General features: G+C 44.8%; 1 protein-coding gene across 2 annotated transcripts in view; it reads left to right on the forward strand.

The window, feature by feature from the left end:
- The window catches only part of LOC120531990 (collagen alpha-1(III) chain-like), a 60,485-nt gene that overhangs the window by 12,045 nt on the left and 33,235 nt on the right, over window positions 1-15,205 (forward strand). The window contains exons 3-10 of one of the 2 annotated variants that reach the window (XM_039757932.1): window positions 9,832-9,867; window positions 13,089-13,115; window positions 13,663-13,764; window positions 13,855-13,935; window positions 14,022-14,066; window positions 14,277-14,330; window positions 14,471-14,524; window positions 14,664-14,717. In XM_039757932.1, coding sequence (XP_039613866.1) covers window positions 9,832-9,867; window positions 13,089-13,115; window positions 13,663-13,764; window positions 13,855-13,935; window positions 14,022-14,066; window positions 14,277-14,330; window positions 14,471-14,524; window positions 14,664-14,717 — 453 coding nt within the window. The remainder of the gene's footprint in view (window positions 1-9,831; window positions 9,868-13,088; window positions 13,116-13,662; window positions 13,765-13,854; window positions 13,936-14,021; window positions 14,067-14,276; window positions 14,331-14,470; window positions 14,525-14,663; window positions 14,718-15,205) is intronic. The other variant, XM_039757933.1, reaches the window with a different exon arrangement.

Genomic DNA, 15,205 nt, shown 5'->3' on the forward strand with positions numbered 1-15,205 from the left:
CACTTTTATTCAAGTGCACTTTTTCCATCACCTTTTCCTGTAAGAAGCAGTGTACACACTTCTCTCTATGCTGTGGTTTCTATTACACACCTGAAAGAAAGAGACAATATATGTGAAAATATAATCGCACTAATGCAATATTATTTGAAAACGAACAGCGTCAGATCGGGTGTGAATTTATGCAGGAACTGGAAATTCTCTGATGCGGGACCTTCCCCCAGGGAAGAAAGTACAGTGTCAGGTGCTCATTCAGTGTAATAGAAACCATAGCACAGAGAGGTGTGTACACGGCAACAAGTACACATGTCGTAAATGTAGGAAGGACGGTCCTTGGGTGTGTGGGAACTGTTAATATTTGAATGTGATGATTTTATATAGCACGGAATGAAAATCTGCACTTCTTAGCATTGCACCATGCAAGATGTCGTATCAATCGCCTACTGTAACTTGCTTTCTTTTTTCTTCGGTTATACAGGTAGTTTTGAATAAAAGTGCACTTGTTTTGTTTGCGAAATGAAGTGTCTGTGTGCACTTTTCGTGGCATTACACGTGTATTTTTTGAGCATGCCCGTTTGAGCAGTATAAAAAGTATTGAAAAGTATAACAAAACAACGGGCAGATGGGGAGTGTCTGATGATTGTATATAGTGCCGAACTTACTGCTCTTTACCATTCTTTCCTCTGAATGTCCTGGAGTACAAAAGAAACAGCATACAGCAACATGCGGGGACTGGCAGGAACACTCAATAAAAAGAAAAGCAAGTGAGGGTGAGATATGAAGAAGGCAGCTTCGCTAGCGTATGTGTGTCAGAACTGGGGGTGTTTGGCGTTAGTATGCATCGTGGTACACTGCAGAGCTATAGCGCGTCTTTAGTGAAAACAGCCGTGTCAGATGGAGTTGTATGGATTGATTCTGAACGCGACTGAGAGAATGAAAAGTGAATAAAAAAAAAAAGCTAACCTTTACAAGGATCATAAACTGCACCGGCTGTTACAGACTGAAATCAAATGTATGCTTTTATTCTAAAACAGTAAGACTAAGAGCAGTTTACTTCTCAAAACGGGGGGTTGCAGGATTGAACTCGTGACCCCTTGATTCCCAAGCGGGGGTTGAGTCTATTGAACCACGGAGTCAATGACAATAAACTGGTGTCAATGTCGCATGTTAAGTCGGCTTTTTGTTTCTGCAGTTATATTTTTGAATAAAAGCGCAATTGTGTTATTCTTGTGAAAATGTTTCTTTGCTATTTGGACTTCAGGCTTCATACATTATATAGTTTATGCCTACATTTTGTCATCTACTACTAGAATATAAAAAAAACGTTTCTGTTTAAACAATGTGTTGACACAGATTACTGTAGAAACGGAACAGACATGAAATGCGTGTGTTCCAAACAACGATCTATTATTTCACTCTAAAACTCCACTTCACCCCCAGATACTCAATCAAGGCCTGAGCTGAGAGAAGTTCGTGCACGTTCTAAATTGGTGGGGGGATGGAATAGCCGGCTGCTCCGAGCTTCTCTTTATCAGCACATTTAGAAGACAAAGGGCGCTGGCGGAAAGGTGTGAAGGGATTTAAGAAGCAGTTTAAGAAGGGACGGAATTACGAGTTTTTTCGTAGGCTCTGGTAATTCTAGTGTTAAGAAGGATCTCAGACTGTCAGAATATATAGCGCCTTGATGTGAGGAGTACAAGTCACAGATAGATAGATAGATAGATAGATAGATAGATAGATAGATAGATAGATAGATAGATAGATAGATAGATAGATAGATAGGTAGAGTGAAAGGCACTATATAATAGATAGATAGATAGATAGATAGATAGATAGATAGATAGATAGAGAGAAAGACACTATATAGCACATAGATAGATAGATAGATAGATAGATAGATAGATAGATAGATAGATAGATAGATAGATAGATAGATAGAGTGAAAGGCACTATATGATAGATAGATAGATAGATAGATAGATAGATAGATAGATAGATAGATAGATAGAGTGAAAGGCACTATATGATAGATAGAAAGATAGAAAGATAGATAGATAGATAGATAGAGTGAAAGGCACTATATGATAGATAGATAGAAAGATAGAAGGATAGATAGATAGATAGAGTGAAAGGCACTATATGATAGATAGATAGATAGATAGATAGATAGAGTGAAAGGCACTATATGATAGATAGATAGATAGATAGATAGATAGATAGATAGATAGAGTGAAAGGCACTATATGATAGATAGATAGATAGATAGATAGATAGATAGGTGAAAGGCACTATATACTATATAGTTGATAGATACAGTAGATAGAACTCACTAGTAGTTGATCATATCTATCTCCATCAAGAAGGCTCACACACTCTCAGGTCATATAGCGCCTTGATGTGTCCCAGGAGGCTCTGCTCCACCTTTCTAACACTCTGGTGAGGCCTCATCTGGAGTCCCAGATGCAGTTTGGGTCTCCATAAAGACACAGCAGCACTAAAGAAGGTCCCGAAAAGAGCGACTAGGCTTATTACGGGGGGCTACAAGGGTGAATTATGAAGATTTAAAGAGCTGAGCCTTCACAGTGATGAAGAGGAGACCTGAGTGACTGAAGTGTCTAACATGATGAAGGGAGTTAGTCCAGTAGGTCAAGATGATGACTTTAAAATGAGGTCATCAAGGACACAGGGACACAGCCTGAAACCTGTGAAGGGCGAATGTCACACCAACATGAGGAAGAGAACCACAGACACACGGAGTAAGTGACCAGGTAGTGTGGTGGACAGGAGGACTTGAGGGACCTCGACTTGCTGTTATTTTAGATGAGTTAAGTGGGCAGGACTGGCAAGCTTTGTTGGGGTGAGTGACCTGCTCTTGTTTGAATTTTTCTATTGTGCCATTGAAACACTAAGTGGGTCCAGGAACAGCACCCCTCCAGTCCACAGCTACTGGCCGCCGCCATGTTAAGATGGCTGCTTTGGTTTCATAACCCTGTTGATACAAACCGCTCTAAATGCTTTGGTCAGGTGGCATCTACCAGTCCCCCAAGATGGTTGTGTGATACTTCAAGGTTGGCGCCGTTGCCCAAGAGCTTTATGTTGAGTTATTTATCTTTTGTTTTTTGCTGATTGGTTTTCCCCACTGGCACCCATCCATTGCCCCCTCACCACAGTAACAGTGTGAGTGTTGTCTTGAGCCGCTTGCGGCCATCTTAGTGAGGCTCTTTGCTGCTTCTTATGAGATTTTTGCTCAACTGTGCACCTCCTGCCTGGAGTTTCCTTTTCCTTCTCAGTCTTTGTATACGAATTGACTTCGTTTTACGTATTGTTCTCTGACGCACTTAACCCTCTTGCCAGTCATCCTGGACGAGACCACAGTGCTGCCCACTCACTCCCAGTCAATGCAGAGTTGACGACCTGCACAGAGAGATGTTGAGAGGACATTCAACAAGCAGGCCACCAAAGCAGCAAGGCTGACCTCTGTGCCACCATGCTACTCTAGCTCGAGGCAGAAAGCTGAGGACTCAAATGTGAAATTGGGCACAAGATCAGACTTAACAAACACATGAGGTGCCCACACTCCTTTGGCGCAAGGCTCAGGCTTAGTGACTAAGGTCCTATCACCTGCACAAAATGGCAGATCACGTCACTGTCTTAACAAGGAAAAAGTGACAAAAATGACAAGAACAAACTTAAACAAGAGAATGCCATCCAAAAATGAAAAAACATGCACTATCATCCTGTGCCCATGTGTTCTAATCCATGTTAAGGTAACAGTTGGCATCTGCCACCCTGAAAAGTTTGGGTGACCACCCAAAGAGCAACTGGCAAGCTGGCATTGTTTATTGATTTGTTAGACTGTCGGGCAGGCCAAGTCCAAAAGTGCCATCGGTGACCAAAGCCAATGGGCACAAGTGGGGTTGGTGGAGACTTTGAAGGACAAAGAGAAATGCTGAAGGCGTTCAATGAGGGCTTGTATGGCATAGTGTTGGGGTGTCCAGGAAGGGCACTTTAACCTCAGAGTTGGCACTGGAAATGTCCAAATTGTTAGCACTGATTTACACGTACAGCCCATGAAATCTACTCGTCACTCCTCACATCTGACACTCAAAGCCGAGCCACCAAGAGTCCCCCGAAAGCGACAGGCCGGCGAGCTCAGTTTCAAAATACCACAGCAGATGGCGACTTCAAGGTTACCCCTGCACAGTTCGCCCCTTCACCAACATAAACGGCTCTCTGAGAAGGCAAGATGGCTGCCTTTGAAAGAGACGAGCTCACCTTGGGCACATGGCATCAACAAACAAGACACGTTTAGTGGGAACTCGGCAGGGAAAGCAGGCATTAAATACCAGAAGTCAAACTCTGAACTTTGCCTCAGAATTAGCAGGAGAGAGACGTCGGTGCAATTTAAAGAGTCCATTCTTCTTAACCCCGCTAAGCCTTCCTTAAAAGGATTTGCCACAATGGAGCAGGTCTGCATTTTCATTTCTTAGCTGGCGCTGTGCCGCGCCCTCCTTCTTAGACCGCGTGTCCTTTTCAGTGCCTCTTTGTAGTTTGCCTTTTCATAGTGGGCACAGTGTCCTCCATTTTGAAAGTAGGCATGTTGTGTGCTTCACGTCTGTCCTCCTCCACAGCTGAATATTCGTCTGCGTCACACCAGTAGGAATGATTGGGAATTTCTCTTTGTGCTCTCGCTCTTCTGTCACCCTAAAGCTACTTTAAGCTAATTGTGAGGCCCGAGTTGAATAGCAAAGTCCCTAGAAGCCGCCATTCCGCGTGTTCTTCCATCCATCCATCCATCCATCCATTATCCAACCCTCTATATCCTAACCACAGGGTCACAGGGGTCTGCTGGAGCCAATCCCAGCCAACACAGGGTGCCAGGCAGGAACAAACCCCGGGCAGGGCGCCAGCCCACCGCAGTTCCACATGTTCTTACACCGGCTAATTTATCTGATCTTCCACATAACAGGAGACACCTTCTTAATGTTTGCGGTTCATTTGCATATTTCTCCCAGAGTTCTCTGTATTAGCAAGTCTACTTGCATCCCACAATTCACTGCTGCTTCAGTTTGCTTAGCTGTTGGTTCTAAAGAATAACAATCTAATGGAACTTTTTCTAAAGCTGAAACTTTTATCGTTCTCACTGACCCCTCAGATACGCATCTTTGTTCCCCCCGGGCGTCCCTGACACGTTGAGCTCAGTCACCTGCTTGTCACCTCTTCTTGTTTTGTGCTGGCATTGAATGTTTTCTAAACTTTTGCACACAATTAAACCCAAGGCTAGTAGTCCTGGTCATCCAACTGATTCACTTAAAGCGGAAGTTCATCTAAAATAAAGCGCAAATTAAATATTTAGGGTCAGATTTGTAAATTGTAAATGTAAATGTTTAAGGGAATTTTCTAGGATGTCCACTGCAGGGAAGACCAATGACTGAAAGTCCCATGGAGGACGTCAGCTTGTCTGGTGATTATGGATGAGCAGCAGGAAGTGCTTCTCTCAGATCTCCTCAATGTCCTTTGTCATCAGCATGGAGCAAACTGAACAAAGAACAAAATGATTCTTAATGGCCGTGTCGGCACCTCGCCACAAATGACCTTTTATGATTCAGGTGGCGGTAGGACGTTTCCCTGCTCTGAATAATGTTACTCTCATTTATTTCTGGACATTCTGAGACTTTTCCTTCTATGGCTATTTTTGTAAAATGTGTTCTTTGGAAGGATTGAGACGTCCAAGACTGCACTTCCATTATGTTCACCAGAGGCTGCGTTGTGTGATGTCACTGGTGCCACGTGGACTGCTAAGAAGATAGCGTGTCATTGTTCATGGCTTAAAGGTTATGAATTTAGCACAAGTGTACGACTGTGAGTTCGCTTATTGATTTCTGATTTATAATTTCAACCCGCAGTGGTCCTTAATCTATACTAATAAAAGGCAAAGCCCTCACTGACTGACTCACTCATCACTAATTCTCCAACTTCCCGTGAAGGTAGAAGGCTGACATTTGGCAGACTCATTCCTTACAGCTTACTTACAAACATTAGGCAGGTTTCATTTCGAAACTCTACGCGTGACGGTCATAACGGTCGATAACAGTCGACAACGTCCGCCATGTTGAACTTTCTTATTTATGGCCCCATCTTCACAAAATTTTGTAGGCGGCTTCCCTGTGCTAACCGAAACCGATGTACGTGCTTATTTCGGTGGTATGATGCCACTGTTGGCCGCCAAATTGAACTTTTCAACTGTCTTTGCTACTTATGGGCCCATCTTCAAGAAATTTGGTACGCATGGTACGCAAGAAATTTGGTTCCCAACGCTAACTGAATCCTACTTACGTACATATATACGTCCATAGCCTGCAGCTCGGTCACCGTGTGAGGTGGCGTTGGGTCCCCCATCTTAACACCTCCCACGTTGTTGGCTGCCTGCCTATATAAGGCCGTCCGTCGCTCCGGTCTCTACATTCCCTTCCTTGCTTCACCACAGGATTCACATCTCCCTGCTGATAACTACAACCTTTTTATTTAATCCACGGCTTCTCCGCTGTTTTATTGTTCATTTATTACGATTATAGTTATTGTGTAGGTATTTTAGACTTACTTTACATTGTTCAGGTACCCATTTCCTTTATCATTCCAACCGTACCCCCATTAACATGTCTATCGAGGTGATCACCATCGATCAAAGAACTGTCACTTACTGAGTGGTTTCCATGCCCAGAGATGGCACCTGCCTTTTCCATTCTCTTTGTTACATATTGCACGGCCATATCAGGCTCACTCTTGATATCCATTGTGTCTTATGTATTGAATGACTGGACAGGTTCAAGGTGTGGACTGTTGACGTACAGGAGATAATTAGACTACACAGGAGCACTAGAAGAGTGAAATGCTTAAGCCCTTCACCTATGGATCTGCATGTGAGTTGATGGCTGCCGCTGAATTGTTTGGTTGTCGCTTTTAAGTGTACAGAAATGGCCAAATATTTTACACCTTTGGACAACCGCCAATGCCTCTTAAACATCTTAGACTCACAGGTGACGATTTGATTAGTGGACACTTTGATGTTTATGAATGTTTCAACTCTCAAAAGCTGGATGTGAAGTTATCGATGAAACCGGTTGTGTGCTTACAATGCTTGACAGATGCCGAATGTCACTTCAACACAAGTCCTACAAATACTGTCGTCATTGAAACAAACCATGAAACTCAAACTGATTGTGACAGCAGCAATCCAAGCTGTGAGATTTGACACAAGATTACTGTTCACATGGCCGACTGTACGTTACATGCTCAGAGTAACCTCAGCGCACAGCTCCGTCAGATTACAACCGGAGGGCCGAACTCACAATGTGGTACACAAAGAGATCCTTAACAGATAATTATTGGTATATTTTCCCTCAGTTTAAAAAGGTTTAATTTTCTTCTTAATAAAACTTTTAAGGCAGTACTTCGCCGCTGCGAAGCGCAGGTGTTTTGCTAGTGACTACATAAATACATGTCTTAGCCCTCATGGTATTGTCACTCGCTCCATTTCTTTATCCCTTTAATAAAATTAATCTACCCTCATTCTGCAATGGGAAGAACACGGCCCGAGGACCACACAGAAGGTCTTCTTGTCTTCCTGTCCATCTTTGTCCTTCTTCACGTTCAAGTTCACATTTGTCATCCTCAGTACAAAGAAGTTCTTGATTGCATGTCACCCAAGAACCAGTGACTGGAGTACAGTAGTGACCAGTGACAGACAAAAAGACAAGAAACACAACATGAGACTCTAAAAAGAGGATTTACACAGGGAACAAGCACCTGGCGGTCAGCTGTCGCACAGCCGAGAAGAAAAGCTGTTCTTGAAGTTATAATTATTATTATTATTATTATTATTATTATTCTAGTGGTCCTAAAAGCAACTGAGTCAGTGTGTATCATGCATGTCCTGGGCTGGAAGACATTTTGTGCCCGTCACCGCCCTCTGTAGTTCCCAGCAACCCTGGGCTGAGCAGGTGCCCTACTGTAACACTACTAGGCCAGGGTGCTGCCACGGTGGAGCGTCAGTCAGACGATACGCACTAAAAGCAGGAAATGAGGGACAGCAAGGCTCTGAAGTCAACAAAATCAAAGCCCAAAACCCAACCTGACCAGGCGGGCTTCCTGAGAAGATTGTGAACTAACTAAACTTCACAAAGCCTTTACACAATAGCCGGACTCTTAGATACTGGCATCACGTGACACACTTCTGGGCATTGCAGGGTACCGATGGAGGAAGAGAACTAACAGCAGTATAGGAAATTATAAGAAATATTGGAAAACAAGATGGCAGCTGTCAATGATAAGCAAATTGGTGTCTCAAAAATATCTTAATGATGTAAATTCAAAGAGCTGTGAACATTCTGTAAAAATCAGAGCAGGAAATGATGAGTTAAGCAAAAAAGGAGTCAAAAGTTTGGGCCAAACGTCTTTTTTAGCCGAATACTCGAGTCTGAGAAATAAATTAAAAGGTCCTGATGGCCTAAAAAGCCTCTCCCTAAATCATTATTTGGAATGGCGTCAAAGTTTGTTTCATCCACCACCTTGGATGCTTGCCTTACTGTGACCTTCATCATCCTCTCATGAGAACTGGTCAGCAGCCGATGCTTTTTACTAACAAATGACTGAATCGTTAGAGTCTCCTGACCAGGGGCCAGCTAAAGACTGTCGGGGGTCTCGTTTGGCAATGCCAGCTCAGGCCCACAGTGATGCCGACGTCTGATCTTTTCCAATGAGGACCTTTAAAGAGGCGCAGCTAATGAACTTTAAGAGACGGATGGTTGTGTGAAGAAGCTTCTGAGGTGCTAACTGATCTTTTCAGCTCTTTTTTCACCTTCACTCATCGTAGCTCAGAGGGTGGGCTCTTGCAAATCCCGTGTTTTTATTGGAGGATTGTCGGTACACCAGACACAAACCTTTTATTTAGCTTTTTTTTTTGTAGTCAGGTGTTTGTTGAAATTTAAATGGAAAAAGTCCCTTACATATTGTCATGTTCATAGACTACAGCTAAAGCACACTAAACATTTTGTTTTAAAATCCAAATGAAGACCATGGTAGGACCCTACAACCCTGGACAAAGGCTTTGTAGCCACCTGCCTTTGCTGTTTTTATATTGTTGGTTGTTCCAATTGGCCTCCTGGGCTTACTTCCCTGACTGTGTGCCCTCGGGCTGGGCAGCAAGACAGCTGGCATCACGAGTTCTCAGGTGTGTCCCTGCAGAATGATCTAAAAATGAAGAAGCCAACTGTTAATAATGCACATCGTCAACATGAAGCAGCTGATCCACGTGAAGACTCGAGGAGGAGCTGCAGGCTTGTATTGATGTGGACTCACACCTGTGGTGAACTGCCGTGGTCAGCCATAGACCCGCAACATCTGACTCAGAAGTGGTCTCTTTGCAGTGTGAGCGTAGAGACCACCTCTGAATGCCACGAGTGGGCGCCTTGTGGTGACGTCGACTTACCTCTCTGTCTCTGCCCACACATCTTCTTGGCAGTGCCACCCGTCACTACAAAACTGAAGGGAGATGTTCAGGAATCCCAGAGGGGCGTGACCATACAAAAAGACAGGCGGGGTGGGAGGGCACCACTAGGACTGGAGTTCGGGGGGCATCGGGTAGGCAGGACACAGACGCTGGGTTGGCTCAGCTCCCCTGCCACGGGATGTCATTGACACGTCTGCACACAGTTACACAGGGACACAAGGCAGCGCAGCACAAGCCAAGAACTTTTAGAGCAGCTCTTAGTCAAGGTTTGCACAACTCCTCGTGAAGACACATTCCCAAATTTCTGCTTTCTCTTTATTTTTCAGAAAAATCCAGAAAATAATGGTGGTCCGACACCACCGGTGAGTGCCTTTGTGTCTGTGTGTCCTGCTGCTGGTGTCTCTGTCTGATCATTGCATGCTGTCATGGACTGGCAATAGAGTTTTAGATTTTGTAAATTGAATTTATTTCTCTTGGTTCAGTTAATGTTGTCTGTAAAGTCAATAGACGTTTGCTTCATTGTTCATTTTTTGCATTCTATACGTTTTGAATTCAGTAATAAATTTGAGATGCCCTTTTTGTTTTTAACGGGTTCTGCTATTTTATGTGTTCCTTGCTAAGATCCACCGATATGAATTGTGCTGTTGGATGTGAATAAACCAGTGCCGCACTTTTGGGAGTCGTCCAAGATTGTGGATTCTATAAATTTTAAAAAAGAAATCTGTTAGGAGTGGAAGCCTTTAAGGGTTTACTCATGCGTTTACTTTCCGTGAGTTTGGGCTGGCGCTTTGGGTCTCATGTTGGTCATTCAGCATTTCACGCTTCGATGTACAGCGTTATGTACGCCTAACTTCTGGTTATCACCCTGAGGCCAATGGGATAACTGAATGGGCCAATGAAGATTTAGAAAAGGAGTAAAGCTGCCCAGTCCGACTGGGATTCCTGGTTGCAGTTAACACAATTCAGCAGAAAGTTTTGATCTCATTTTTTCAATTCAAAGGTCACCTTTTGAATGTTTGTAGGGCGTTAAGCTTCGTTTGTTAGGGACACGAGTGTATGTGCGTCCTTCAGCCTCCTGCCTGTCTGCGTATTTGGCTTGGTGTGCAGGATCCAGAAGACTCAAAGGGCAGCGGGGATTCCTGGCAAACGTTCTGCAAATTGCAAAAGTCGTCTGGCCTTTAAATTTAAGGCTGGGCAGAAGGCAAGGGCTCGTCACACAGCACGTTGGTCCTGGGACTTACAGTATACTGTAAATTGGGGTTACCGAGTTATTTGAAGACTTATGTGCCATCCCCCAAGTGGCGTAGCGTGGGTGTCGCCTCCCCGTTATTTAGGTATTTCAATTTAAAAGACGAAAATATACAGTAATTCTTTTCCGCCCCCACTACGCTACGCCACTGCATTCCCCATCTCAAGGCTAAGATCAGTGCGGCTCAGTAATTACGTCAAGGCCAGGATTCCAGCTGTATTTCAGTGTTTTGTTAACGGCGTATTTGGTGATGTTCTTGATTAGCACGTTCTTGTTCACATCGATGATATTTTAATATTCTGTCCTGATAAGAAAACACGTTAATGACGTATTGTCTCATGTTGGACAAAAAAAATGAGGTAAATGAAACTCTGGCCATTTTGGAATGGAAACCTCGTTCATCAAGCAAGTGCAATGTTATGTTGGCTTTGACAATTTGTCAGAAATGGTAGTTCTGTAATTGTGCCACTCAGCAGTCTGTCAATACGATGTCTTTTTACTTCCATTCTCCTCCTGAAGCATCCAAACATCAGCCTCCCCTTTGAACTTTCTAGCACTGGGGTAGGTGAGCTGAGATGGGATTGACTTTATTAGTCCAAAGGGGAAATTCAGATGCATACGACAGCAGAAAAATGGAAGAAGCAAAGATACAGACTCACAGGACAGATAATAAGCAAATCAATCAATCAATCAATACTGTGCAGATATTTGAAAACAAACTTAATGAGGAGGAAGCACTGAATTGCCCAATAGCAGTGGGCAGTAAAGACCCCCAGATGGTGGAATGAGCCAGTCGCTAAATGTGCTCCAAAAGAGCGTCTCCTGGAGGGCATGGAGGGGATTGTTCATGATGGCACCCTATTTTGCCACCATCCTCTTTGTGTTTCTGGGGTTCACCCGGTGATGGAGGTGGACCTGCTCGGAAAGCAGAAGATACAAACAAATTGCATCTTTGCAGCTTTTTGTCCAAAGCAGGAAGGAATTGTGTTGTCGTCAGAAGAGAATTAGCGGCCATTAACCGTCCTCTGTGATTTACCAGACCATAAAAATCTTCTTTGATTTGAAATCTGTGAAGACATCAAACGCTAGACAGGCTCGCTGGTCACTTTCCTTTAGCCTTTTGAATTGTGGGATTTGTGATAGTTCAGTTGATAAATGTGGTAAAGCTGATGCTCTGTCTCAGAAGTTGAATGAAAAGGAACTGAGAGGTAAACATTTGAAAATACAAACTTATATGAATATGAACTTATGGAGGGTCGGCTCCTAAAGGTCTCACTGCACATTGGAATCTTTCACTTCCTGATCATCTCCTGTGCTCTCAGTTTCGTCTCGTCTGACTTTTCAACTTCATCATTGCGGGCCTACAAGTGGATTTCTCGATTTGGCGTCTTTGATGTTTTTCGCCTGTAAATCATTCTGAGCTCCGATTGCCACCTTCTGATAGGCCGTGGGATTTGATTGTTTTTGTTTTTTTGTTACCTTTACAATGGCGATGTCACACCGATGTCACTTTGCAAGCTCCTTGTGCCATCTGCCCTGCCATTTTGTGAGTGTTGTTTAACTCTTGCTCTGCTGGCTGTTGTCACGTGTCGATCAGGCTTGACATCGGAGCTTATTGATTGTTTTGTGATTATTGAACTTCTTCTGACATCTGCTCTGATCCTTGGACCTCTTAAACGTCTTCATGGTTCAGTTGAACTTCTTTGGCCAGGTTTTTCACTCGCCATCTGCGTCTCTCTAAAGGAAGTCGTTTGTTTGATCTCTGAATCCCTTCATTCTCTATCTGTGCTCGACGCGGTGGGCAGCGTCAGATATCTTCTTACTGTATTTGCCCTTTTTATTGTCGTGGCAGATCGGCACGGTGCCTCTGTTTTTCATTTCGGTGGACATCTTTCTTGTGTCTTTGTGATGTGTGACCTCATTGCTGCTGGCCCCTATGAAGATGGCGGCGCAGTCTCGAGTTCTCCTGGTTTTGGGATTTTCAAGACAAATGGTGGCCGTGTGTGCGCTTGAACTTTCTCTGGCTGGGGATTTATTTTTGGTTAGTTTGGTTCTTGCGGCTGTGACTCGGTTCTTTCTTTACATCACAAAGCTTTGCTGATTTTGTCCTCATCTCTGAGTTTGTCTCTCCCTCCATTTAGCCGTCTAATGTCACAGCCGCTGCTTTTCTCCTGACAGACCCCATAGGTGGTCCAAAAGGAGACTCACCAAGTGTGCTGTCCATCCAGCTGTCCTCCTGGGGCCATGCCCTTCTGGTCCAACGGTCAGCCATATTTTCTGCAGGGTGAAATGAAAATAAAAATCTCAAATTTCTGCTTTCTCTTTATTTTTCAGGTAAATCCAGGAAATAACGGCCAGCCGGTGAGTTTCTTTGTCTGTGTGTCCTTCTCACTGCGCACGGCTGCACACATTCTGTCAGTCTGCTTACCTCCATGTAGAAGTGTGGTGTGTTTGTGTGTGTGTGTGTGTGTGTCAGCCGCCATGATGCCCACTGACAACAAGGAGTCTGCAGAGCCCTGGGTGCCCCGGCTGGAATGGAGCACGTCAGGCTGTTGTCCTCCACCCAGGCTGTGTTACACTGCACTGCGCTGTTGACGACTGCCATTGTGAGGCCCTGCTCTGCAACATACTGGAAAGCCCAAAATGTGCCTTAAAATAAGGAGCCATGGCACCCTTTACCAGTAAACCAATGCTAGGCAGTGTCCCACCAGGTGGGCTCCATTTCATGTCCCAGTGCACCTGACCTTCTTTGTAGGCGGCACTTTGACATTTCCCAGCAGCACCTTGAGAGTCAGTCACAGGGTGAGGTGGGTCCTGGCACCCTGCCGTGCGTTGTACTCCAGTGCATGGGCACAAGTCTCAGGTTGTGTAAATACAGGTGCCTGATAAGCTTTCTTGTTCTTTTCAGGGTAAACCCGGAATAAACGGAGAACCAGGACTCCCAGGACCACCAGGCCCTCCTGGCCCACCAGGAGTGTGCCCAGACTGTGGTGGCACTGCCAGCTCAGGGGTGAGTATAGCGGCAGCTTGCTGTTTCTGATGTAGAGAGCTGCCCAGCGATGATGGCGCTCAGTCACACACTCTCTCTGCTCCTGTGCAGCCATATCAGCCTCAATACAAGGACTCTGGCAAGTACGATGGTGGTGGAGGACCAGGACCAGGCCCCATCATCGGTCTTCCTGTGAGAGACGTTTCCTCTTTTTCATTTCTAGCTATGATTATGGGGTATTCCCTTCATGTAAGATTTGTCTTTGTCCTTTGATTTAGGGTCCCCCAGGGCCAATGGGAAGGCCTGGATCCCCTGGATCTCCAGTAAGTGTCTTCTCACTCAGATTCCTGTCTTGTTCTGCGGTGGCACCAAAGTTCACTGTCGACCTTTTGGACGTCACACGCGCAGTGCAGCCATTGGGAGCTTAAAAGAGAAAACTTTGAACGAGGGGGCAAATCTCGGAGTGTTCAACTTCTTCTGCTTTGTCTTTCTCTCCTTCTTCCTCATCCTCTTTTGCTGTCTCTCTGGCATAGGGTACACCTGGCTACCAAGGACCCCAAGGTGAAACTGGCCCACACGGTCCCACTGTAAGTATTTGTGTCATTTCTGGGCTCTTTCAGGCCTGGCCAGCCTTACTGCCAGCGTCTGACATGTCAGTGTGTGCGGGAGACGGACTCAGAAGGACCCCCGTTGCACGTTACAGTAACGCTGCCACCCTTTCTTACAGGGACCACCAGGACCACCCGGTGCAATTGGACCCTTAGGCCCTTCTGGCAAAGATGTAAGTTGCTGAGGTTTCATTTCATTCAAGAAGCCAAAACGAGTCAAATTTAGCGCAGAGTCAGCCCACCCAGGCCTGCTCCTTTGTTGTGCCATCAGTGCAGAAACGCAGCCATTGAAAATTCTGCCTTCCTTTACAGGGGGAGCCTGGAAGACCTGGAAAGAATGGAGAGCGCGGTTTCCCTGGACCTCCGGTATGATGACTTTAGGCTTTTAACAGAATTACCAAAAAGAGAAACAACTCAAATGCACCTCTAAGAGTCCCCAAGTTGTCCCATCCACGTCCCCTTCAGTGCGGCAAAGTGCCGTTGAGAAGAGAAGCCTTTCTGCTAGGCCTCGACCCTAATGGCTGATCAAAGAATTAACGGAGAGCTGGAAGTGTTTAATCTCAGGGCGGGTGGACGGTCGCCTTGGAGGCTGCTGGGGTTCCGACAGCTCCGTCCATTTAACGATAAAGAAAGTGTTAATTACATTTACTGTCGTTACTGTACTTGAGTAGATTTTGTAGGGGACTGTACTCTTTAAAGTATTTATAAATCCCAAAAGTTTTTCATGGCAGATTGTTACAAAGTACAATTAATCGTCCATGTTCAAAATCTGCAGTTCAGAGTGGAGGATTCAAAAAAAAAAAACGTGGGTCACGACCTGGAAGTGTTTAAGTAGATGACGTCATGGCCAGGGA

This window comes from Polypterus senegalus, chromosome 6 (assembly GCF_016835505.1).
Source record: "Polypterus senegalus isolate Bchr_013 chromosome 6, ASM1683550v1, whole genome shotgun sequence".
Taxonomy (NCBI): Eukaryota; Metazoa; Chordata; class Cladistia; order Polypteriformes; family Polypteridae; genus Polypterus; species Polypterus senegalus.